This window comes from Amaranthus tricolor, chromosome 7 (assembly GCF_026212465.1).
Source record: "Amaranthus tricolor cultivar Red isolate AtriRed21 chromosome 7, ASM2621246v1, whole genome shotgun sequence".
Classification (NCBI taxonomy): domain Eukaryota; kingdom Viridiplantae; phylum Streptophyta; class Magnoliopsida; order Caryophyllales; family Amaranthaceae; genus Amaranthus; species Amaranthus tricolor.
Window position 1 is genome coordinate 26,595,121 of NC_080053.1, and position 27,298 is coordinate 26,622,418.

At 35.2% G+C, this 27,298-nt stretch overlaps 1 protein-coding gene across 2 annotated transcripts; it reads right to left on the reverse strand.

Moving 5' to 3' along the window:
• Positions 1-1,538: 1,538 nt before the first annotated feature.
• LOC130818794 (uncharacterized) lies at positions 1,539-26,492 on the reverse strand. Of its 2 annotated transcripts, none has more exons than XM_057685003.1 (27): positions 26,301-26,492; positions 25,949-26,221; positions 25,522-25,581; positions 25,338-25,430; positions 24,066-24,294; positions 22,431-22,537; positions 20,754-20,816; positions 20,148-20,251; positions 18,732-18,826; positions 18,407-18,427; positions 15,818-15,913; positions 15,617-15,737; positions 15,281-15,490; positions 14,827-15,017; positions 13,823-14,094; positions 10,540-10,641; positions 9,838-10,014; positions 9,518-9,706; positions 7,755-7,996; positions 7,517-7,663; positions 6,067-6,301; positions 5,199-5,327; positions 4,964-5,104; positions 4,317-4,382; positions 4,049-4,228; positions 3,820-3,879; positions 1,539-2,184 (listed from the first exon to the last, which is right to left on the reverse strand). In XM_057685003.1, exons 1-27 carry the CDS (start codon positions 26,304-26,306, stop codon positions 2,110-2,112), a joined length of 3,684 nt encoding a protein of 1,227 aa, XP_057540986.1. In that variant the 5' UTR covers positions 26,307-26,492; the 3' UTR covers positions 1,539-2,109. The 2 variants fall into 2 exon arrangements, with proteins under 2 accessions (XP_057540986.1, XP_057540987.1); XM_057685004.1 differs by having other exon boundaries at positions 20,148-20,248; positions 26,301-26,471.
• Positions 26,493-27,298: the final 806 nt, after the last annotated feature.

Below are 27,298 nucleotides of genomic sequence, written 5' to 3' on the forward strand. Positions count from 1 at the left end.
TTTACGCTATTAGAATTTACGTTGTTCTAAACCATTTTTGCTAAAAAATTTTGTTTTTGTTAAACTTACCAGGTTTGTAGTAATCGTTTGTCATTAGATCTACGGAGATCCTTACTGTGCCGAACTGTCGGAAGAAGGTTTCTCCTTGCCAGCCAGTTAGCCTCGGTTAACAACAGTCTTCCTATTGTCTTTTCCTCAACCTCAGCAACCTGTAAAGTGTCAATGTGATGCAAATAAGTAATTTGAGTATGTTCCAAGCATTTTCAAGAACTATATGTTAATTTCACAAAAGAAGGGCCCAATGGTTCCCGATCACAATAACAACGACAAAACAATGCCAAACCCTTTAATCCCGACAGTCCCTACTTTGTTCATTTTCATAATAATAATGTCAAAGCCTGAAATATAAAGGATTGTGGTTAGCTACATGAACCAATGGATCAGTTCTAGTGGTCGTCATATGAATTCTTCTCTATTGAATCATTGATTTCAAATTTCTACTATCTCAACCAAGTCCGAATCATTCATATCTTTATCCACTATTGCCCTCTAAGTTATCTTCAATTTTCCTTGTCCTCTTTTTAAGTCCCCCAATATGAATTGTTATATAAAAAAGAAAAGATGACAAGAAAAAAGAGAATAAGTGAACTATCAGTTTGGTAATCGACACTAAATGGTAGAAATTGTAATGAAAAAAAATTGTATAATTTTAGTTGGAATATCTCTGGACAAGTTTAATGGTCATATTTATACTCCTTCAACAATCTCATTTTCTTCACAAAATTAATTCTAATGTATTACCATTTGAACATATGGTATTACGCGGTAATAGAAAATTGCGAGGAAAAAGAACTTTTTTATGATCAAACTTTCATCACTTAGAAATGACATGATATATATCATGAAAATTTACAGTATAAATCATTATCATACCCACCATTTAGTACTGATTACCAAATGGGTCGTAAGGGTCTTGCCTTCTATTACATTATAAATTTACATATGGTACTAAATATGTGATATATGTCAGGTAGAAACAGAGTTCCAATTATATCATTCTTAAATGAGAATCAGATAACTTGATCCATCTACATCTACTTCAGTACCAGTGTACTTAGAAGTGATATATACGAATTTGAGTTGGTCATAGCTATCAAGCTAAAAGCTTTTCCATAACATAGAGTAGAGATGCACCCTGGATTTTGAGCCTTGAAGACTGTCAAGTTAGTCATATGGTATAGGACATGTTAAGAAGTGATATATCCTCCAACAACTCTAAATTTGCTACATTTTTCATTTTTGCCACAAATTTTTATAAAAAGAATCCCCATTATATTCTTTCATTCTCAATACACATTCTCTTTAATATTTTCCATATAATTCAAAATTTTTGTCGTAAACTAAAAGGTTCAAACCTGTTGCTTGCAAACTCGAGAAGACAGAATTTTACAAGTTTGGTACAACATATAAGAAATCCATCTTTACTGCTTCGTTCGAAAGCAAAGCAAAGCAAGACAAATAGACTTGATCAACACAGCTTCTGATAGTGGTAATTAGCACAAATAATACACTACAAAGAATGGTATTACAAATTGACAGTAAATCGTCAAAAATACAGCCGAGGTTACAAAAAAGAATGGGTATCATGTCAAGGAACCAACTCAACTTAACATATTATATCGAGGTTTTCAAATGTTTGCAATAAAACACATTGTTGATGAACTACACTTCCGCACAATCCTAACTACAATGTCTTTTAATTAGATGTCTTTCTATTTATCATTTGGAACTCAACCGTAGCACAAATTTCACAAGGCACGCCTGACATCAACCTACGCGAAAAATATGGGCTGCTTGTGTACCCAAGCAGGAGCTATACAGATAACATGAGCTAAGCTTCACGGGGAAATCAGTAGATATAGAACTGGTTAAGAACTCAAGTACAATAACACGAATGAACCAGTTGAGAGAAACCATTTCTCATATTTGACTAGCAATTCGAGCCGATGTTGGTTATTAGTTTCTCTTTGGGAACCACTAGGTGAACAATATCGACTTCTACAACACCCGCGAGATGCAAATAATATATCCACAATAGTACCAACATGATTATGACTGGGTAACATAGAGTACTGGTACTAGCCCAGCCATCTTGCCATCTCTGCCAGGGCGCTTTTTCTTTACCTGCAAGTTCAGTAGTAATAGACCCAATTCAGCAAAGACAAAGGAATGTCAAGTATCTTAACTGTCAGAACAAATCTCTGCCGAACAGCATATGACAAAAAAATAGCTTTATTACACCTTCATCATAACATAGAGCAATATATGCATAGGACAAACACTATGTTTGGATAACAATTTTGGAAAGAAGAAAGGGAGGGAAGGGGAAGAAAGGGAAGGGAAGAGAAATGAAAGGGATTTAGCTTTTGTTTGTATAGGAGCGAATGGAAGGGAAAGGAAGGGAGATGGAGTTTCCCTTCAAATCTTTCCAACTTTGGAGAGATTGAAACCTTAATAAAAAGTATCAATTAAATCCTTCAAATTCCCTTCCCTTCAAATCTCTTCCTTTCCATTTTGCTATTCAAACAAGAGATTGTTTCTCCCTCCAAATCCCTCCCCTTCCTTTCCCTCCATTTCCTTCCATCCAAATACACCCAAAAGGAATCTTGACCATTCAATCTGTTTCTGATATGAAACTAAAGTTACACACAAGTTCAAAGGCTTAAGCAATAAACACTCCAGGTTAATAACACATATTAACCTGCAAATCAATATCAAGACAAAGGATCAAAAAACCCATTAATGCTGGAGTCCTTACAGCTTTAGCATTTTCACATTCAGGTGTGCTGATATTTCGTTGTAAATTGATTGTGTTATTAGCTTTGTTTTTTAGATTACGCTTCCTATGTTTATAATTAGTTCCAACAGTTCCGATTGTGGAAAATGTCTTGCAACAGTTCAATTTATCTCATGGCTAACTTTCCCAGGGAGGCTTAAAACAAAAGAGAAGCTTGTTCAGATGGGTGTTCTTGATGACATGAAATCCCCTTGTACTGCTCACATATTGAAAATCTTGATCATCTTGCTTTCGGTTGCTGTTATGGTATATCAATGACGTCCTTGCTTGGCTTGGCATTCCTACTAATGTGCATGGCTTCATCAAGTTTGTAGATATGTAACTATGTAAGGAAGGAGAAGGCCGTTAAATTTAGAAAGTGTATGGTTTGTAGAGATTTGCAGTGGAGATTTATAAATGATGCTATATGGAGGGGATGTGTTTGCGCCATTTCCCATACTATTCCTTGTATTAAAATGATATTAGAGCTAGATAGCTTTGTTTAACTTTTGGAGACGAGAGTCCTTCCTAGAAGTTTTGTTCTCTCTATATCTTGTTTTTGTAATTCTTTAGATTACTTTGGTATTAAAATTCTCTATTTACCAAAAAAAAGGTCACTCCGCCTACTTTCATTTTTTTCTTCTCTCTTCTTTCACTTGCTCTCCCACATCTTATTCCCTCCCTTCCCAATTGTCCCACTTAGTTCCCTACCCACTTATTATTTTGTACATGATTGCAAATTGCAACTATTATGAGAGGAAGTACGAGTCACCCAGCATTTTCATCAGTTCTGTACACTATTAACATTGGTCTCTGTAGGATTCGAACTCCATACTAGCTTCAGTATTCATAACAAGAAAGACCCAAATTACATTCCACAGTAACCTGAAATTATGACTAACACTACAAAAGCAGTCTCGCCTTAAATCTCACTATTTCCATATATGAGATATAATGTAGGGAAAAAAGGCATATAGACTTACATAAAACCAGCCATCCACTTCATACTCGATTTCAACCTCTTCACCTGCTGTTAAATTTAACTGAAAAAAAATAAAATAAGACATGACTAAGTAATGACTGGAAAATAATTAACGCTTCAGATGCATGAAATGGAGGGGAACAACAATAAGCTTGATGAACTACTTATTCAATTCAGTCCACGAGAAAGTAAGAATTAAAAATTTGAATAATATGCGCAGATGGCTTCACCTCATCATCTCCACCAGCTGTAAAATCATACAATGCAGTTCCAGGCCGAGGAACTCCGGTAGAAACACGTTCCTCATCCAGAGATCGAAAACTTCGTGACCCAGATCCAGTTAAAGGATTCACAAATGAATCCTCCCTCTCAAAAGCGTGTGATTCATATGATGGGGGTTCTTCTCTAATCTGAAGATGCCAGGAATAGATCAATCGAATATGACAACCAAAAAGAAAATAAAAACAAAAAGAAAAGTGTTTCACATGGAGAACTAACCGGAGATCCATAACCCTCATATAGGGATGAACTACCCCCCATGGGATACTTGTTAGATGCCTTCTCCTGTAAGTTAAGGAAAAGCTAGTGAGTCCACAAAACCAAGATCGCAAAATGTAGAGGTTTCACATGGGTCATTTGGATCAAGTTCAGGTGTCCATCTAAATTTTTATGTTTGCACGTTTGACTTTAGCTGTTGTTAGTAGAATTTTGAAGTTCTCACGGAGCAAGATCCATTTTTACTGGACAAGTCAGTTGTGTGCTCAAGTTAGGTCAAACTTTATGCTATCATCTCCATTTCCTAATTTGAAGCGCATCTTGAAGATAATAATTTTCATGGGCTTTCAATAATTAAAATCAATATTGGAACAGGTTCTCCGCCAAGTCAGACCATGTTTTCAAATCCATTCACTTTTAGACAAGAGAAGGTGAAGTAGAAGGAATCAACATCAAAAGATCATTTATCTTCCACAGAAACTTTGTCAGTAAATTGACTTTATTATAGTTCACAAAGAAGAGTGATGTGTGATTATCTTGTAAAAAGTGTTTTGTTTAGCAATACTTTTAGTTTACAGATGATCAAAAAAAACAGAAAAAAGAACAAATTTGGGGAAAACTGAAAAGTTGCATGTGTAAGAGTGATGTACCGTTGACTGTGAACCCCCATAGGATGGTTTTGAACTAAAAAGTGAAGGATAATTCATTCCTCCAAAGTGTGACGATATGGAAGTCCCGACTGATCCTGCTGAATCTGGAGAAGATGAACCAGATGACCTTGCATCATCTTCCTGCAAAAAAAAAAAAAACACACACGCAAAAGGAGTAAATTAAAGAATGTGATTTCAAATAAAAGTAGTTGGGAATGAGTTTTGAGATGTGAACCTCTAGTTCGGTAGACTCTAAAAGTGTCTTTGCCCACATGTCATCATAACCAATTGAAGGTCTAGCGATCACATTCTCTTCATCCACATCTGGAGCATCCGTTCCCATACCAGCAAGGAACTCATTAACCTAACACCATCAATTCATGCAACATTAAGAACACATCTGATGACTCAACTAGAGCATGGATGTAATACCATAAATTTATGCAAGCACAGAAGACATGACATTTGATGAGCAAAAAACCTACTTGACGTAGACCTTTTCACTAAATCTCAAACTCTTTAAATCATAATAACGTAAGTCTCCCATTAAATCTCCCTCTCATTCTATTAATACACTTTCCACTAAAAAAAGCCTAAACCTTTGAGACCCAAGAGGAACTTTATGAGCGAATGCAAAGAGTACTTATTGGAACAATAGATATACTTAAGACAGTAAACCATAGAACCATGGAACTACCATTACATAAGAGCCACAATACCAAGGCTCTACATACTTTACCCACTGTGACATGTTATGAGCGTAATTTAGTCTCTAAACTCTGAAGTCAAATGCTAACTTATGTTAAGGGCCTTAATCTCATACACCACTATATTTTTATATCGACGCTATAGAGAGTTTTTTCCCAATTGGTATTTAGAAACAATTTTTTCTCCTAATTGTAACTAAAGGATGCCCTTCTTGATCTCCTAGCCAGATCTGAATTAGTACACTTCGCTAATCATGCAGCGACCTCTGATCAGTCACCCAACTCATTCTGTTCTTGGTAGTTATTTTCTGTTGTTCATATGCGGCAACACCATTTGTCTCATCCTACCCGACAAAAACTAACATACAGTATGAAGAGGATGCATATTTTTCTTACTCTATTCATTGCTGGTGCATTCTTTCCCAGCAAGCCATCATCTCCAAGATTTGCTGCCCATGCATTTACTAGGTCATCATCAAGCCCATCAGATTCAGTAGGTGTAGCTTTTGTTTCATACATAAGGTCAGAAATCCCAGTTGCAACAGCAGGATCATTTAAACTGCCGAAACCACCAAATCCACTTGATGCAGTTATGTTATGCGTGTTGCGGTAGATCTCAATGAGCTTTGCACTGTGAAGTAATTTTCAAGAAGCAATGTAAGTTCCTTGACCACATTATTTGAAAGAAAACGTAATATCATTGACAACAAAAATATACACAAACACCAAAACTGGAAAGCCAAAATTGATATGATCAAAGTGCAACAAAAATTATCTTAAAGGGCAATGAGGCATATTAGGCACAAGATGCTCCAAGCTGCTTTAAGTGACAGGCAGAATCTACTATTTATTTGACCTTTTATGTCTGTTATTAAAAATTAGTGTCACATATTGTGCTTTAGTCACTTGTTAGGAAGACAGCATCATCGCTATTTTTTAGAAGATATAGATGGTATATTGACCAAATAAAAGATCAGAAAATCTAGGAAGTGTGGAAATAAAAAGGGTCGAGAGGAATGATTTAAAAACCAAAACAACATGCCACTACCCCAATGCCGAGTGGCTCAAGGCAGAGTTTGCAGTGTTAGAAGTAAACAACCTTATTCTTGTAATAACAAAGAGTTTGCTTACGATTGACCCTTAATTGCAAACATTATACGCAACTTGACATAAGAACGAATAGAAATGGAGAAAACAAAAAGGAAAGAATCCAAACAGCTCTCAGAGTCACTTGTATATTTATCATTCAACAATAATCATTCGTCACTCATTAACATTAACCATTATACCAGACTTGCACTCACCTATAATGTATTTTAATCATCAAAAAAATTATTAGTCAATCATCATCAGTTCATCACTTAGAGAGCTTTACAATGATAATTGTCATTTGTATAGATTTTCGGAGTCAGATATTCAACACTTAATATCGACCTATAGTCAAATGAATTATGATCGTTGCTGCCTTTGAAGGTTCATGCCATTCCATCATAACCCTCTTTATCATCCAAAACATAAAGATTCCAAATGAAGGCTGTCAGCAACATCATATTAAAAAAATTAAAGTTTCTACTCCCTCCGTCCATCTCATTTAGCATCAATTACAATTTTGGTATGTCTCTCACTCATTTTGCATCATTTCTATCTTTGGACAATAGCCCATTTGAAGTTATCCATACCTAAGTAAATCACAATGATGCTACATATCAGAAATGAGAAGAGCTCATGATCAGGACACATGATAAATATTTCTGCACCTAAACATCATTCAGTAGCTTCTAAGTTCTAAGCATCACTGTAATTTCAGCATTATTGGTAATAAATGTGTATGATGTCCAGAAAGTACCTCGTTGGTCCAAGCGGAAGATACTTCGCTCTAGGAACATAACAAAATAGTGAAACAAGATCAAGCAGTCTCTCATGGGTCTCATATAATTTTTTAAGTTCTTCGTCTGTCCACTCCTTATTTGCATTGTCATGGGTCCTTATATCCCTGAGAATATAGCAGAGATATGCCTCTTTGATGATCAATAAATCAATTAACAAACCAATATGACAATACACATACGAAATCGAATTCTGACCTGATCAGATCATCTTGGGCTCTATACATTTCATCAAGGACTTGTATCATTGGACTCAAAAGTGAACCAAGTCCTGTGCCACTTGCCCCTTGATCTTCCCCATTACTAACATGCAGATCAGAAAACTTTGCTTGCACTCCACCATGAGCTAAAGCATTTAAAAACTCATATATCTGTATCCGGTAGGGCTCACCAGATCTGATAGCCATCGTCGTCAAAGCTTGCACAGCAACTATACGGATCTAAGAAAAACCCGGGAAAAAGTAAATAACTATCAAGCTATCCAATTTAGAAAGTTCCAGCAGCAATACCAATTAACTTTAATGATTTTCCCCAATGTTTTACACAAGCATGAATTATAATGTATGAATTACAATTGGGAGTTATGAAATTAAGATATTTTCAGCCGCTTCAGTGACTCTGCTGTTGTAATTGGGAATTCTTACTTCTAGATAACTCAACTGTACATATACACAAATTTGAATGTGCTAAAATGAACGACTTTGGATGGGTTCAAAAGGTCACCTTTTGCTGACATGTCAAATTCTTTTTGATAAAGAAAAGTTAAATAAACCCACAGGCAGAAACAAAAAATCACTCAAAAAACTAGACCTAATTCCCTCATATATTTGAAGACTCTTTTTCCTCTGGATGGCCACAAAAATTGCTTCTTTTTACATCTTACATTGCAGATAATGTTTGCATCAAGGGTCAGGTTGCATATTCAATCGCCTAAACCCTACCTAGACGGGAGCCTATTTAGTAAGGCTATCAGAAAACTATAACGAAAATGTGAAAGCTCCTCTTATAGTTTATAATTTTATGAATAGAATTCAGGCTTAGGCACAGGCAGCATAGTGCTTCAACTAACATTCCGTCAGACCACCACCATAATTAACCAATAACCGTTACCATCTTCACCAGCAAATGCTACATTCCAGTAGTATGTTATTTCCTGATGTTCTCATGAACTACTACATATATTTCAATTACAATTAATGAAATTTTCTAAAAGTCTCAGCACTCGCTAAATTTCTGATCCACCATACTATCCTCTATATATACAATCAAAACCTAGATTATACATCTGTACTACTAATACTTATTCCCAAATCACATCCAATAGAACAAGTAGAACACAAAGTTATAGAACAATGGCAAATTTGGGTCAAAGTGACATGCAGATGGAAACCTAAAAGAGAAGAGTGAGAATTCTATTTTACTTTTCGACTTTGTATCTCCATCTTTAATCTTTAGAATATCTGGGCTAAAATTAATGCTTTTTGTGGAAGTGGGTGACTGGTGAGGAGAGATTTATCAAGAGAAATAAGATTAATAGAGGTCAATTTTAAAAGATTTATTGTTCAAAAGGATGGTTTTCTAGCAGTTTGAAGAAACTAAAAACTGAAAGCAAATCAATTTATAATTCTTAAAAAACTGAAAACTACTAATGGTACTGAATGAGCTCTTGATAAATATGTTGACTAAACTAACTTTACATTTCTTTCGTGCACTTACATTCTCAAAATGCATATGATTATGCTAACATGAAATCATATAAGAAAACGGTATAGAATCTAGTATATAATTATACATTCATTATTAGATCATGACGCATCACAAGGTAACAAAACTAGTCATAAAATCATCAGCAAGAAAGAAAGCATTCTATACCTGATATAATATGAAATTAATTACGAGAACTTCTTCCAGTAAATTTTTTATTAATAAAAATAGAAAAAAATATTTCAAGATACACGTACCTCCCAACTACCATTAAAGGCACACCTTTGCAACCTAGTCAAAGCACTAGCAAGAGTGGGGTTACGAGAACTGGCTGCTGCAACCATTTTATCAGCATCCAACATCATTAATGCAGTGCCTGGAGGTGTTGCTGATTCCCAAGCATATTCTGATGCTGCGTAGTTTGCATTTTCTCCAAGAAACCACACCTGAAGAGCCAGAAATTGAGAAGGCAAACAAATAACAGAACGGGAGTAATTCATCACAATTTTGAGGGAGAGAGAACTAGAAATTTCATGATTAAGAAATTGATGAACTGTCAAAAATTAATAATACTCACTGCTGCTTGAACTAATCTTTGTAAAGCCAAAGCTGACTTTGGATCAGAAGCTGAGACTTTGTCCACTGAAGTTATGCCAGCCATTGAACCTGGCTGTGGAGGTGGTAAATCAAGAACGATAGTCACTGCTTCCAAAGCAGTGTGTTTTCCATCTGGACCAGCCCCTACAAGGCATGTCTGAATTGATGTAGGACTATCAGCTAGACAATTTATCTATTGCTGTTGTCAAAACGTTAAATAAAATGGCACTAACAAACAATGTAATTCTTTCTTTTGGAACTAACCAATCTCAGTTATAAACAAGAAAATTAAACTACAATAAGAAAAGCATCCAAAAGATATTATTGGAAACACGAAATATATATCTCCGCAAGCAAAGAACCAAATTGAACCTTGTTAGCAACAAGCACATTTATGTTATGAATCCCTACGATATGTAGGCATTAGAAGCCTTCAAAGGGATCATCAAGACACTGAATAGAACATGAACAAATTGACTCATTAATTAGTTATAGAAAATTTAGCAAATCCGTGACCTTCCTGCAAAGGAAGTGTACATAAAAGCACTTAAGTCAAGCGTTCTCCCAGAATAACAGCAAGCGCTTCAGGAATTTGCAAGACTGAACAGGAACTCACACAATACAGATATGTGCGACAGCAAATAGAGAATAGTAATTGTAGGGAAGAATGCTTTCAGCTTACTTTCCATAGAAGTTGTAGCACATCAGCATCAATCTTTCCAGGAACCTTTGTAGCAAAAATCCGAGCAATTTCTAATAGGGTCACAGCCATATCTGGAGTTGCCTGGAGTCAGAAGCACCATAAAATTCTTAACATTCATACCACATATAGAATCAAAAACAATATTATAGCATGATTAAAGTGAGAGATAGGGAGTAATTAGAAGTCAACATTGAATATGTTTTTTGATATTTCGAACGAGCATAACAATTATTTTACAGAAACAGACTTGTATCGACCTTGGCATCAGGATATAGTTCATCAATACATTACTATCATCACATCTTCTAATAGCATGAGACAGCATCAATTGTGATCTACAACCTGCTGCCACCAACTGTTCCATGAACTAAGCATTACAAAATGCCAAACTCCATTACACCAAGGCAATTTAGTGTTAGCGCCTTGGTGACAACACGACTTTGACCCTCAAAGCCACTAATACGAGCTCCAAAACATATAATGAGCCTCCCTGCCACCCCTCCCCCCATATTCCTGCCTATGTTAATCCACTAGCTGCTCTCACCAATGATAAACTCTTTAGTTAGGAGAACATTGAGGCATCAAAAACTCCGATAATACAACCCCTCCACCCCACCGGAAAATTCAAAGATCAACTCCCCTTCCCTTACACATTCCAATCCGCTAAACCTCCAGGCTGAATGAGATCCAAGTTTGTCCTTTCCTTAAAACTTCTTAAGTAAAACATTGTATGCTAATAAACCATTTGGTGTTTATCATTAGGATTTTATTTATCCATATTGGTACAGTGTTACCTACTTTGTTACAGGCTATGAGCATTTATAATTTACCCAAAGAGCCCCGAAAGGCCTACACATTGTTAGTTTTGATACCCCATGCACTGAGGGATTAGTGATTGAGGCAGCACAAAGAAAAGCCATAGCCTTTATACTTCTATTTTATAAAAGGATCTTTCCTATTTTATGTAATGATTTTTTTCGTACTTATAATTTTGAATATTTAATGAATGAGCAATCAAGCTATGGAACAATTTACAACAGAAGTTCTAACTTGGACACAACACCACATGAATAGTCCACGAAAGACAATTAGGATCATCCTTCACCACGCCTTTGAGCATGGGTATTAAATAATCTCCATGCCTAAGACACCATCCCTGTTTGCATTAGACAACCCTAAGTCCCTAACCTGACCTATAACACATCATCTTGACCTGATTTCGACCTAATTAACTAGTTTAAAGTTTTTGTTTTCATCTTAAGGTTTTTAACATTGACTAAGTCTAACAGTTTAGGCCTTAATTTTGAACTTTTCATTTTTTAGTTGTTTATTTTGTATTTACTATGAAAAATAAAAAATATTAAATGAAGTAACTTTAGGTTATACTTATTGATTTAACTCGGAATTAAATTGTTTAATTAAATGGGTTTTACTGGTTTTTTTCAGATTTAAAATTTGGACCCGAACCTAACCTATTAAACAGATCGGGTCGGGTCGACCCATTTAATTAATTGGATCAAAAGTCTCAACCCAAACCCACTTATTTCGAGTTAGGTTCAGGTCAGGTTAGCTGGTCGGGTCAGCTTTTGCTAGGCCTAGTCTGCATGCCCATAAAACATGACTATAAACAATGATCACGCCTATGGTGAAACGCATATTTCTTCTTGAAAGGAATGCAAATACTTAGGAACAAATAGAATCCTTCTCTGTAATCAATCACCTAAACCTTAGCAACTTGATAGATCTCTATCGTTACCTACCACCAAAATCCAAAGGGCATTTGGAAAACTATCTCCCACACCCTCATTTTCTAAACTTTACTTTCAGTTCAAATTTATAAAACTTTTTGGGATTAAGGCTATGGAATTGTTGTATTTATAGACCTTAGCTATATCAGTTTTGAAAACGACGATGTATTAGAGTTCGAACAATGTGTTTCAAACTCCAATATTGCCAAGATCGAGTGTATGAGGTTTTGTGACAAACAAATTACGCTATCAATAATATCGATGTTTGTAGGAGAAAATAATGCAATTAAAACGACACAAAATTTAACGAGGTTCACCCAACTAAGGCTACGTCCTCCGGTGTGTAGTATCTCTTATATTATCGAAGAAGTGCAAAGAACTCTCAAATATGGAGAATTACAATAGAGAAAAGATATAGGCTAGTGTTTGGCTTGGGGTGTATTTTGTGGATGTTTTCAATGTGAATGAGAGCTCTCTATTTATAGGAGAGATCACACTAAGTAATATTAAATACATTAAAGCTATGAATAAATGATAATGAAACATCTCCTAGCACTTGAAGAGTCAAAAACAGCATCCTAGGAGCATCAGAGGCATCGCTCGACCAAAGCAGAGGCTCGCTCGGTCGAGCGGCCTGGTCGAGCGGACTTCAGGAAGTTTCTAGTTGCATTCTGTCTGCTCGCTCGACCCAACCTGAAGCTCGCTCGGTCGAGCGAATTGGTCGAGCGGCCCTTCAGAGGGCTTCTGACAATATTGCTTGACTTGCATAGTAGAGCATCTTAAACCTTTGAACTTCTTCATTAAGTCCCATAACTCCCATGAATAACTCATACTTAATTACCTCATTAATCCATACTTTAATCATCATCATAAACCACAATAATCAACTTAATACACTAACATTAACACACTCATTGGATTCCAAACCCAAGAGTCACACATGAATGCACACACCAAATGTGCACTCAAATCACACTAATCATAACAAGTTTTAACAGGCACAAATAGGCTCGGAGATGAATTGCACCTTGAAGGTACATTGACCCTCATGCTGTCAAATGTAACCATATCACTTGAGAGAACATCACCAAAATGTATTTAAAAATAAATTTTTAGTAATAAAGAAAAAAAATGGACGTATCAGCCTTAACTAAAACAGTTATTAAAACCGATTATGTCGACCCACTTTTTGGACTTATGTTTTCTTAAACTCAACAGCACTAGCTCCCTGCACTGAAAACCTCCATTCACATTCTTATCCAATATGGAAATACTCAAAAGTTTATGGACCGCCATTGGCCAGACAAATTCATTTCGATTCATTTCATCAAAGCAATACAATAAAATATTGCACCTATGTGAAGAAGTGAAAGGGAAGGAATATTGCAATAAAGGTCCATTTAGATGACTAAGACGTATTTCTAACCATTTACTAGATAGTTCTCACAGAATAAAAGATCACAATCTCATTTTGTGATTGAGACATTTTCACTACATAGCATCATTGTTCTAACCTTGAATCGAGCATGTAGTGTGAGCAAAACATCATTCAATAGCGCTGCCGGCCATGAAGGATCTGACAGCTCCGATGCAATAATGGATTTTACTTCATCAAAGGATTCATGAGGACTTTGCATCCAGATCAATGCTTTAATTACCATAGCACGGACATAAACACATTCACACGCTACAGTTGTCCTCACTATTTCCATTAATGAAGCTAATAAGCTTGCTATTGTATCCCTTGCACCAGTTCCATTTGACATAGAGGTTGTCCTTCTTATACCTGGAAAATTTAGAGGGAGAAAAGTTTAGTAGCCCTAGTCAAGAAAAGCAATGTACAGCAATATATAAGAATTCAACAAAAGAAGAAATTCAGCCTTCAAGAAAGTGCATTTCAATCACAGTGCACAAGGTAACCATGAGTCCATGACACGTGCACATATGCTATATTACGTGGACAGATACAAGTGTTGGTAATGCGGGCATGTGTTCAAGCACCTAAATTGGTACTTTCTGCGATACATTGCCCAAATCCTTACTATCATAAGACACAAGCGACTGGTTAGCATCAAACAAGATGTTGCAAATAACTAAAAACCGAATCACAAAATATGAGATATGGGATTGGTCAAAGTGAACAGAAGAAAAGAACAAAACAGCTGGGGAGTCCAGTGAGGAAAACAATAGAGAAGGATAGAGAGAAGTTCAATTATCTTTTTCTCTTTATCATTCTCCCATCTTCAGTTGCTTGTATAAAGTACTAGATATGAAAGACCGCAACATAAGACCACGCATGGCACAGTCCAATCCCCCCACCCCAGCTCTCTCTCTTTCTCATCTGTGCTTAGGCAAGAGACATTCAAGTGTATATTGGCAAATCAAACCTCGACTTTGTTACCGTGGCCATGTCTTGTCATATCGACTAAGAAAACATAAAGCTTAGTCCAGGCAACATAACTTGCCAAAAACTCATAGCATGTCAGAAATCAGAATCATAACAGTAACACAGCCCTACCTTCAGATTGCGAGCTTTCATTGATATCAGGATCATCCACTGTATCAGAAAACGTATTAACATAGTCCCGTTCATCAATATCCTGCAAACCTACAGAAATGGCAGCAGCTCGACTTTTTCCCATCTCCTGTACAACCCTTGCAGCTGTGTGGAGTACAGGCCTCGAGAAACTACGAAAAGCACTCTCCAATCTGAAGCAAAAAAAAAAAAGAAAAAGGAAACATAATTTAAAAGAATGGGCATGACATTTTCAGGAAAAATAACGAACTAAACTTTTAACAAAGTTGCATAAAACACAGTACTTTTTGTTTTATCAATATATTTTCTTTATCAAAAAAAATACAGTTTGCATAAACTTTCAAATCCTTCAACTTTAATGACTCTGGACCTCACAGAAAAAGAAGACTTGATTTCACGATCAGAAGAAATACTGAGGAAGGCACGGCTCTTATACCTTCTCATGACAAGTCTAATAAGTGGTTGAGGTCGCCTTGTTTTCTTTGATTTATCTTTTGCAGACTTTGGAGGGAGTGCATCCTTCGCTTCATCCTTCGCATCTTTCTTAGCATCTTTTTTAGCTTCTTTTGTCAATACAGATGGTGTATCAGGCAGTTTCAAGATCTCTCGAGTTAAACGATACCATCCAGCAGCGCGTTCTTCAGTACTAAGAAGCATATAAGTAAAGCAACATAGATCAAGAATAATAATAAGCTAGACTTCTAATAGAAATTATTTTTATTGGCATGAAAATAATACAAGAATCAAAAAGGCTGTGTTTAAAAATTTATACCTTTCAGAGTTGTCATATTTTCCTAATACACAAAGGATAGCCTCAAAGCAAACTCTTTCACTTGGATCAAGAAGGAGTTGATAGAGCAGTGAACTAAACTGAGTTTTAATATCAGGCCTTTCTGTATATAAAGTACATGCATGGATACATCAACATCACAATTTTTAAATAACGACTACAAAATGATATGAAATCACCTACCATCCAGCACTCGTGCTCTTGATATTGTATGGCACAATTTTGCAAGCGCAACTCTAGCCATGACATCATGCAAATGGAGAACATCGTGCAGTGCACCTAATTATATATTTTTTTCAGATACAAAACAATATTTAATAACAGAGAATAGCTATAACAACAGAAAAAAAGGATCCACTCAAGATAATAAGATGATCCACTGTATCAATCAGTCTTCCAATCATTAATAAAGTAAAAAGAAAAAAAAAATAGAAAAGCAACATACTGTTGCAGAAATATAAAAACAGGGGCCAGGTAAACTACTCTAACCCAAAAGCTCTTAATCTTATAAAAAAACATGCAAATGTCCACACTCCAACGTCCAAAGATGTTTACTCTAGTCATCTTATGTTTTCCAAAGAAAAAGTTCCAAGTTCCATCATAACTGATCTAAATCAAATAAAAAGAATGAACCCCACTCAAGAAGTTAGTAAGCATGACCACAACAGCCAAGCAGTAGCCACTTCCAGATGCAAACGAGAAGATATACACTACTGAAACGCCCGATCAGAAACAAATTTTCAGCATAACTTTCCACTCAAATAACGCACATCTATCGATCAGTTGGTAAACTTGATTCGTAGTGCAGATTCTGCTTTAACAAAGATTCCACGCGAAAGCTTACTGTACCACTTCTAACATACAAACTTTGAAATATGGGAGCTATAGGAAGGTGAGAAAGCAAAGACAAGATAAAGATACATCATTTTACAACAAATTGAACTTTGCCTACTTCATTTGAGTAGTGCAACAAAAAAAGCACTATAAATGAAGATAAATTCTTTATGTCAATCTTGAGCTTTGTAGCCATAATAAGATCTAAAAGAACTTGTAGCGGTAGAGCCAAAGAATGTTAAATATAAATCCAGTGGCAAATCTAGACTTTATATTAAGTGGGTTCCAAAAAATCCAAAGTCAAAGTCAACATCAAAATCAATGTTGTACAAGCTAAAATTTTGCTTTGAATAGTGAGTATTACTTAACTTTTCAATCTACTTGCGATAAGGTCCCTTGTTATGCATAACAAATATAGTTATTAGAATTTAGGATTAGCCAAGTGGGATCATTTGACCCCATATCAAAAGCATGCCTTTGCCCCCTGAATACAACTACTAAAATAGAAAAATTAGAAGTGGAAAAGAACAACATTACATTACCCCAATGCCATTAAAGTGGCTTGTGTATAGGCAAAGAATGGGTTAATGGGGTGGCCATTATGTTAAGACGAAGACAAATTAGCAGACAAAAAAAAATGGGAGAGAAATTTAGGACAGAGGTAGACAAGTGTATACACCAGCACCGAAAGGGACCTAATTTACCATAAAACGCAATCCAAAAACTTTCCAATAACCCAATGCCATAAGTGCAACGTGCTAGTTAGACAAAAAGAAAACCAGTAGAAGAATTCAGGCGTACAACAAGAAGGCTATTCCGGTCACATTACTCCAAGAATATGAAGATGTAAATTAAGAGGTTGAGCTTTACATCTCCAAAGAAGGGAGTTTGACATAAATTCAATAATCACAGGAATAATGAGGCCAACATCATGCAGAGGTACAATTTTGAAACCTTCCTTAAAGGCGTCAAACACTTGCAACTTAGTGCAAGAGCAAATAGAAAGGAGAAACAAGACAAAGGAATGAGAAAGTGAGAGACAATAGAGAATAATTATCATTGTTGAGAGGGCATAACGGGATATGGTTTATTGTAAAGCATTATAAAAATTCAGATCTAGAAACTTGAATTTTCTTGCATCACGTTTTCTTTATTTTGTATGATTGACTAACTTTCTCATTAAAAAGTTTTGCTTTCCTCGTAAAACAGAAAGTAATCTAGATGTTTTCCACACATCCTATAATGGCAGACCAAAATGGTTTTCACCTCTCAAATTGTCAATACTCAGTACTCAATATAAACACATATCAAATTCCCAAAAATACACTCACGTCCACTCTCGATTATAGTGCAAAATATCGCCCACATCACCCTATAAAGATTGTATTGTAAGGTTTATTAACTTAAACAATCGAGACAACCGCGTTGACCGCGGAATTCGTTTCGTGACTGTTAGTGCGAAAGCGACCAAAATCACATTTTGAATTATGTAATAACAACGGGTTCAAAGATTTTGAGTTCTTTGGTTTCGGATTATAATAGAATATAACAAGGTCGCTCATTAAATCATTTACGCTACTTATTTATGTAAAATGCAAATGATTGCAATCAAGGGTCAATCAAAAGTAACTTATGTTATTTCATGGGTAAGGTTGCGTAAATCTGACCTTCCAAAACCCTTACTTATGGATGCCACTTGGCATTGGAGAAACGAAATGTTGTTGTACACACAAATCAGCTCATATTTTTTCCTTCTCACACATTTTTATTTTGCAAAACAAAAACACATCATTAATTCCCCAAAATACCCTCATGTGCACAAAACTAAACTAATATGTTTTTTCTTCTCTCCATAAGTATTCCACAGTAATAAACAAATAAATAAGTAAATAAAGATCAAAACAAAGAATTAGTTTGAAATAAATATCATAAACTCACCTCCGGAAGAAACTTGCTTTCCTGCATCAAACAAATTCAAATGTCAGACAGCCGACAGGTTAGGCCCACAACAAGTTACACTAGATACTTGCAAGAAAATATTATAACTAAATGTGCCTCATCAAAGATGAAAAAACCAATGGAAAAACAATTCAACCGTACAGTAACTGAGCTGCTCATGACATTAGACACCTTACTCCACCAGACATAAACATGATCTCGTCTTTTGGCTTAGTTGAGATGGTTGCAATGAAATGTTAAAAGCTAACAGAAACAACTAGTTCTCATGCACATGAAAGCTTATCACAGTATTTCATGCTTTTACCTAATGTCATTGCAACAGCATAAGGATCTTTAGCAGCTAGCTCAGAGAGTATCTCCAAAGAATGCCTCACAGCAACAGGATCAGCAAAAGAAATCCTGCAAGTGATAGTTTTCCATTCGTCAAAAAAATTGATATGAAGTCAAACGTTCTTTCTTCAAAGGAGAAAAGGAAAGCAAAATACTCCCTTCATTTATTACTAATGCAGTACTTCATTTTCGAAATGAACTTAGACTGTCTTTTTGCTAATGAACTTATCGAAAGATTCTCGTACCACATAATCTAAGATATCAAATACCAAAGGAATACATTGGAGGTTGTAAAGAACAGTCAAACTTGTAAAACATGGAGAAGGTATCACTGCCCTTGAATCTCCCATGTGTACTTAGGCCACAGCTAACTTAGTTCACAGGGAAGCTAGATAGGGAACAGTATCCAAAAGCACATTCAAAGGCTACATAGCCCCAAAAATTATACATGATTTACAATAGGGAAAAATACACTACAACGGCACAATCAAACAGTGTGCCACAGTAACTTCTGAGAATAATTAGCAATGCCAACAACTTCCTCTAAAGACTTATTTTGAAGTTAACTAGCCAACTGACAATAGATTAAGTTGGTGATGATAATGCAAATCAAAAGACTCCAAGCTCTACTTGCAATGCATACAAACTCCTTTAAAGATAACTAGCCAACTGAGATAGGAAAGGATAGAAAGACCATCATGATAGGTAACCCTAGTCTCGGCTTTTAAAGCATACCATTTGCATTAGTCCAAACAAACGCTAGAGTCCTCATCCTTCAGTAAAACATTACACTTATTAAAGAACATTGACGTCCAAGAAATTAGCAATCACTTGAAAGTTGAAATAATTGGAAGTGGCATAGACCAACAAAGCTATGTCCAAAAGAACAATGAATAATCCTACTCAAAACATCACCCACCCACACCCAATAAGTAGAGAAATGTGTCTTTGCTCAATGATCAATAAAGAACCCAGAATGCAAAACCTTAAAATAAGATCCTCTATCTCCCAATTTATAGAGGCCACTTGAATCATGTCACCTCTCAACATAAAAATTCAAGAGCGGTTAGCATGTGGTACAGTTCTTAGTAGAATAAAAGAGTTACAGATATAACATCATCAGTAAAAAAAGATAGTGCATCTTAATTCTTGATGAAATACAAGAGAGAATGCTAATATTTACAGTAACATTTTAACTTTTTTTTAACTATAATATGAATCATTTTCATCAGTCAACAAAGAAACATATTTTCCCACAATCAAAATCAACCAAAAGCTACTTATTCAAAATATAGAACTCAAAGAATATTGACTAGCAAGCGCATGATTTAGATTAGTTGATAAAACATACAAAGATAGCAAAGAAAAAATGGCAATCCAAAAAACATACCCCTGGGCAGCACGATGGAGGAACACTGGATTTCCTGGATCTAAAGGAAGTCTTCTCAAAGCACTAAGCGCACCATATTGCAAATTACTCCGGATAATGAACTGCTGTTCAAATATTTAAGTAAAGCATTTAGTTGATAATACTAACAGAACACTTTAACACTTTCACACTTACCACTAAGCAGAAAATCGAGTGCATAGAATATAAAGATTATGAGCGGAAGAAAATTGAGTGCCAAAAACTCTTGACATGAAAATGGCATCCTATACAACATTCAAGCTTTCACGGTTTCACCTAACAGAAACCAAGAAGATTCACTCTAACCTACAAGCCACCAATCAGCTGATTCAACACAGTATCATATAAACTTATACTACTTCCATTAAGTGAACATCCTACTTTCAGCAATAGTGTGAGCCAATGAGTTTCAGCAACAGCGAATAAAAGCAATAGCAACCACTAACTTCTACAGGAACACCACACTAATGCCCCAGTCATGAAATTTCCAACTAGCTCATACATTTATGGCTGTTAAGCATGCATGAAAACCCGCTGGAAAAATCATAAGAAAATATACATATACTTTTATAAGTTTATAAACAATACCTCCTTATGACCACCTTTTGTTCCAAAAATCCCTTTCTTTGGTTTGTTAGGTCCATCTGCAACCTAACAAATTATAACAAGGCCAAAGAAGAATTAGTTATTGTGACAGGTCCACATATCACAAAGCAGATATAATATATACAAGAGACCAAAATATCACCTAAAGAACAAGGACTTGTTCATTCAGGTCCAATAAGCCTAGTTCAATTTGGTCTTAATAAGTACACTTCAGTCCTAATAAGCTCAATTTAGACAGTTCTAATGAGTTTATCCCGTCATGTTCACTTTCACGTTTTCACAAGTCAATAAGTTCCAATAAGTTGAGTTCAGTTCAATTCAATCTTGATAAGTTCAATTCAATTTCAAATAAATTCAGTTCAGAGCAAAATGTTCGGTTTTGTTTATTTGAATTCGGGTAAAACATTAACATTACGCGCAATCTTATGGATCATAAACATTCAAATACACTTAAAGAGTTAAGACACATCCATATATACAAACACAGATAGAAAAGCACTAATATGTGTATAAAGACGCTTACAAGCTAGTACAACCTTCTAACGCATATTTAAACTTTAAAAGTAATATTAAATATCAATACGTCATTAGTGGCCAAGAATAATCCACGACTTGGGGGAAAGGGCTAGTTAAGCAAAAATTAAAAGCCAAATCAATTTGGCCTTTAGTAACAGAATTCAACCTACTTAGTTACATTTTCAAATGTTAAGTTGGAGCTGTCAATCACATTCTCAGTGGATTGAATGTACCGAATTTCCACTGTGATTTCTTCTTCCTTCACACTTAGTTCTTAATGCCACCTTAAAGGCTTTAGCCCTACCTCCATAGTTTCATAAAGGCATACTAGCACTAGCAGCATATAAGCAATCATCCAGTAGCTGTCAGACAACCAAGTCCCACAAGCCCTTCAAGATCCACATAATTACACACTTCACAAACACCTTATAAGTTAATAACCAGCTCGTAATTCCCTACCCGCAACCAATTCTCTGAGATATCAATGGACATTGGTTGACATGAGCATAGAAGAAATGTTATAGTAGTAAATAACAATTTTTCCTTTCTCTAGATAGATCTAAACATAATAGTTAGTCAAAAACCTAAGGGTCCATTTTGTATTCTATATTTTTTTAGCTTAACAAATACAATAGATTAATCCAATTTTTGATTTTCAAGTTTTTCAAAACAAAATATAAAACTTCAATTCCCAATTTCAAACATTAACTCGAAATATCAATATTATTATTAATTATACCATATTATACATATTACTTCACCAAGCAAAATTTGAATTTTCACTATAATTATATTATAAAAATATTTCCATTGGTGACTTCTGTGTGATTTCAACTCTGTCTCTCATCATCAAACCACCTTTATTGAACTGATTTTTTGTCACCATCAGTTGCAAAATAAAAATGCAAAATCAAATCATATCGTCATCTTTACTGAATTTCTTGTTTCCTACACTTATTCAGCGTAGTGTATTCCCTCCATAACCTCATACAACTACGATATTAAAATACAGATATAAAAACAATTAAACCATCTCACAATTCCACTCACCCTATTTAAGCTCTCTTTTAATTTCTAGTCATGCATAAACGAAAGATCCATCAAGATCAAAAAGTTGGAAAGTGAAATTGAAGAGGGACAAACCTTGTCAAGAATACCAAAAACAATTTCATACACTTTCATAAGAATTTCAGAATTGCTTGATGGAGCATATGTAAGAGCCTTCAGTGCTTGTAATCTTCGGGGATGAACTTCAACAAACAACAAAAACAAGCAAAGCTCAGATGCAAAGGATGACTATGTTAAGTGAATCTAAGCTAGAAAATCAACTTTCAATGCTTCAAATCATCTCACATAGCAAGACAACAATCCTCTCCCACATGCAACAAATTTATTATACTAGATCAACAGTTACTAAAAACATTATAACATGAAGCATTCATGATTCTCCAAACTTAGCTATCCAAGAGAGAGGGCAAGAGAATAGCTCGCAACAAATAAACATATTATTCCATGGCTTCAAGAGGCATTTTCCTAGAGAAATTAGCCAAGATGAGTTCACTTCAATTGTACAGCATCAGTATCTTTGGCATCCACATAAAGTGAAATTTATAACAACTTCACTTCCTTTAATTGCTGTAACTTGGAAAAAAAAAAACAAGTCATAAAACGCATCAACCAAAATAACCCTCTATTTTGGTGGCAAGGCCTTATGAAAATACACTCAAACCTCAAGCACCCTCCTCAAAATTGCCAGACATTGCTATCTATGTAATTTATACTCTTCATTTTTTCTTAAGTATCAATAGTCAAACCCTTGACACTCAAACAAGAGCACGACACTTGATCGCTTAATTTTTACCAAAATTATGAAAAGTTTTCATAAATTAGTACTTGAGGTACTCATGTCAATATGAGTTATTGAGTCGGAGAATGGCAGAATGCCAAAGCCTTAGTTCCAAAATATGGACATGAAACCAAACAAATCAACACATAAGATCGTCTATAGAAATTCGCCTTATATCCTTATTACCTCAACATCCAAGACATTTTTGGCTTTCTCAAACTCCTTAGTTTTCATTTGTCCATCTCTTGATTATCCTAACAAGAGCATCTTTTGGGAGTCATTACAAATGTCTAAAGCAAAGAAATCAATGCATCATCTTATCGCTGATATATGACATATCTTAATTCCTTTGTATATCTCCATTTCAAAATTTATTTACTAGTGTATGCCGAACATTCATCGCAAGATATAAATCTTAGCTACTTCCGTCTTTTTGGTGCTTCTTTACACCCAGCATTACAATAAAGCAAGTCTGAAGGCAGGATTTACCCTTTAACTTTCGAGGACACTATTGATAACATAATATCTACATAGCTTGTCAATCCACACCCAGAAAAACAAGAGAAAAAAACACTTGATATGAGAGCCTCATGAGAGGTAGAAAATTTTTCATGGAAACCTTTTCTTTACTTTACAACCAAAGTTGTCATGTCATGATTTAGCTACCAAATGCGTCTTTGGAAGGATCTAAACATACTATGGAACTCAGAACTTAGTCCAATGATGCTTATCTTCTACATAATATGTTAACAAAAAAGACAATATGAAGCAGACACTTTGATAAAGAGAGTATCAATATCTTATTCAAACAGCCTTGCAGTTTTAAATCTGGTGATTTTAGGGTCTACTACTAAATTGGGTATTTGCAATTACTCTGGGATTTAAACCAACAAACATAAACAAAAAATTTTGATAGACAAAACATCACTTACATTCAACATCTTCATTTACAGCCTCGGTAGTAAGTTGTTGGATTATTCTCGGAACAACATCTGCTCGAGTAACCCCACCAACAGCATCAATGTCAGCTAAAGCATCCCAATTAGGAGTCGGAATGCCACCACCAGTACCTAGACCTTGTGAACCAGTATCAGATAAAATCCTGGCCAAGTAATAATAGACATATCGTAAAACGCTTCTATCTTCACACTGCTGATCAAGCTGCAAATGTTAAGAAAAAATCAGAAACATTGGCCTGTGGACAAAAAATAATTCTATAAATGGGAATCCATCAAGATAACATTTCTTGGAGCTAACATGAATGAAGTTTCCAAGGATATTACTAATACACATATTGTCAACAGAGCTTGATCACATCAATACGTGGTGAATACAAAATCAGAACAAGTCACATGATAGACACACTCCAGTGTACTACAGGTGAAAGGATATCTTCACCTAAAATAAGAAATTCAACTTTGACCACTCATCAATCACACATGCTAATATTGATCTTTTTCATACAACCAAACAGGTTAATCTTACTGACTGCCCTCTTTCAAATAAAATTACTAGTACATGAAGGCAATTTGCCATAACAATTGAATAGTATTGGAAACACGAGGGAGACAACAACTAAACTAAACAAGTATAGGCCCTTAATTAGGTGAAGGAAAAATAGTATTAAAAAAAGCTAGAAATGCCAAGGATATGATCACAAAACTAAAAAAGCACACTCGTAGGTCTTAATTATGCGAAAATCAATAAGAGAAACACTCACCAAAACATGTAGCACCAAACATAATAAGCACAAGACACCCCTTCAACAAGGTCAAATTTTTTAAATCACAAATATTTCTTTAAAAAAACCCATATTTCAAATTGATCCATATGCAACCAAAAAAGACAAAAAAGAAGTATGCCAAATCTACCACTAATGCACGGACCAACATATCTCATCCAAAATTTGTCAACAGTAGCAGCTACGGAGATACAGTTTTTTCCAGTCTCTAAATACCAAATTACCAATTAAACTAAGCTTTGTAGTCTCATCAGGCATGACAACCTAAGCAAACCAAAACATCCATGGTGATAGTTTAGGGTTTTAAGCTCAACGACAGTAATAGTCTACTTCATCTCCAATTTTATAGGAGTTACTACTGTCACTAAGATGCAACATACCTAATTTAACACCATTCACTATATACTTGCATATGTAGTTATTTACTATCATACAAAATACTAGAAAACTAAAATGAACTTACCATAAGAAGTGATGGAGCCAGAGAAGGATCAACTGAGTTATATACAGCAAGCTTTGGAAATACATGATTCACCAACTGCCTTTGGGAATTTTTCTACATAAATAATTAACGAAATGCAGGTCATTAAGAAGGAAGTTAACACAAGCACCAAGACAAATCGAGGAAATATATACTGAATGCATACTTGATCAGAAGTAGCAGCTAATTCATGTATACTCCTTGCAAGTTGAGCGTAAGAAACCGGCTGTAATAAAATACAATCATCAAAAGACAACACCATTTCAATGACATTCACCGATGACTATACTAACAACGAAAAAGACCAACATTGTATAGCAGTAATCAAGAAAAGGAGCCATTGACAAAAGCAATTGAAACAAAACAGGAATGCGGAGCAAAAATCTACAACAATTATTTAGCACTGACTAATAACAATAACAATAACAAAACTAAAAGTAATGTAAACCAAAATTAATTCAAATTTGATGCCCTTTATTTAGGAGCCCTTAGATATGCCCAGCTCCGTCCATGAGAAAATCAATTGTAACAAAACAGGAATTACTTAATACTACAACAGAACCAAAATTAGAGATATATGGAAAAAAATATACCCTCTTCTTTTGTTTTTGGGGCATGATATTAGCACGAACAGCCTTAGCAGCGGAAATAGTATCATTTTGAATCTGCAAAAGAGTAGTCCTCTTTGATTTACGATCTGTAACAGGTTTACCCAACGATGTAGGCGGAGGCCTAGTAGGAGAAGCCGCCATTTGTGAAGATGAAGAAGGAGCAGGAGTAGACGACGAAGAAGATGAAGATGAAGATGGTAGAACCGCCTTAGGGTCGGACGTCATCAGATCCATAAGCGTCATACCTGAGGAATCCTGGAAAGAGAAGAAGAAAGAGTAAGTGAGTGAATGAAGTTGAAGAAAGGAGAGAAAGAGAGAGATCTGAGGTGATTACCGCCATTGTTGAAAGTAGAGAAGAGAAATTGAGGTGAAGTCGGGATTGTGTTAATGGAGGACGAGATCAGAGAGATGATTGTGGACTGTGATTCGATGGATTCAGGCGAACGGGAAAAATCTCCCCTTAACTCCGGGGCAACATGACTTCTCTGCTGTATGAGAAACGATCATTAAATTGCCATTTTAGACTTTGCCAATTACCCCCTCCGTTCTTTTTCGATCTTCCACGTTAGTATAATGGGTAGTTTCAAAAGTTCTTCCATTTTAAAATACTTTCTATTTTTAGAAAGTTTGTATCCCACTTTCACCCCTTAAAACCCCCTTTTCTTTTAGTGTAGTACTTTCAAATTAGTGAATAGTGATTATATTGCCTAGTATTCTCCTGTCCTTGTATAAATAGTTCCAAATACAAATGAGATGAAAACGGTGATAAGAAGTACTAAAAATGTATGGAAAATGAAAAATGTGTAGAAAAGATAAAAAGGTAAATTATACATGTAGATGATAATTAAAAAAAGAAGGGGCTAAAATGAAAAATAGGATGAAATCTTGAGAAACCATCTCTTTAGGCTGATTTTAATTTTTCAAAAAAAAAAAAAAAAAGCAAACACGGCATACATGTTGTAAACACTCGCTTTACATACCATAAACGTCTATTTCACATACTATACACATTTACTTTCCATACAATAAGCACCTGCTATAAATACCTAAACACCGACCGGCAACTAAAACTATTGTAAACAATGACTATATGATATGTGAGGTAGGTGTTATGTTATGTAAAGTATGTTTTTATCTTATGCGAAATAGGTGTATGTCGTATGTCAAATAGATGTTTACCGTATATGATAAAGGTGCATATCTTTTAATGTGTTTTTTAGTTACACATACCATGAACACCGATTATACATATCGTAAGCAACTACTATACATACCATATACCATAATCACATTACATATGCTTCACAAACCATAAACACTTATTTCACATAC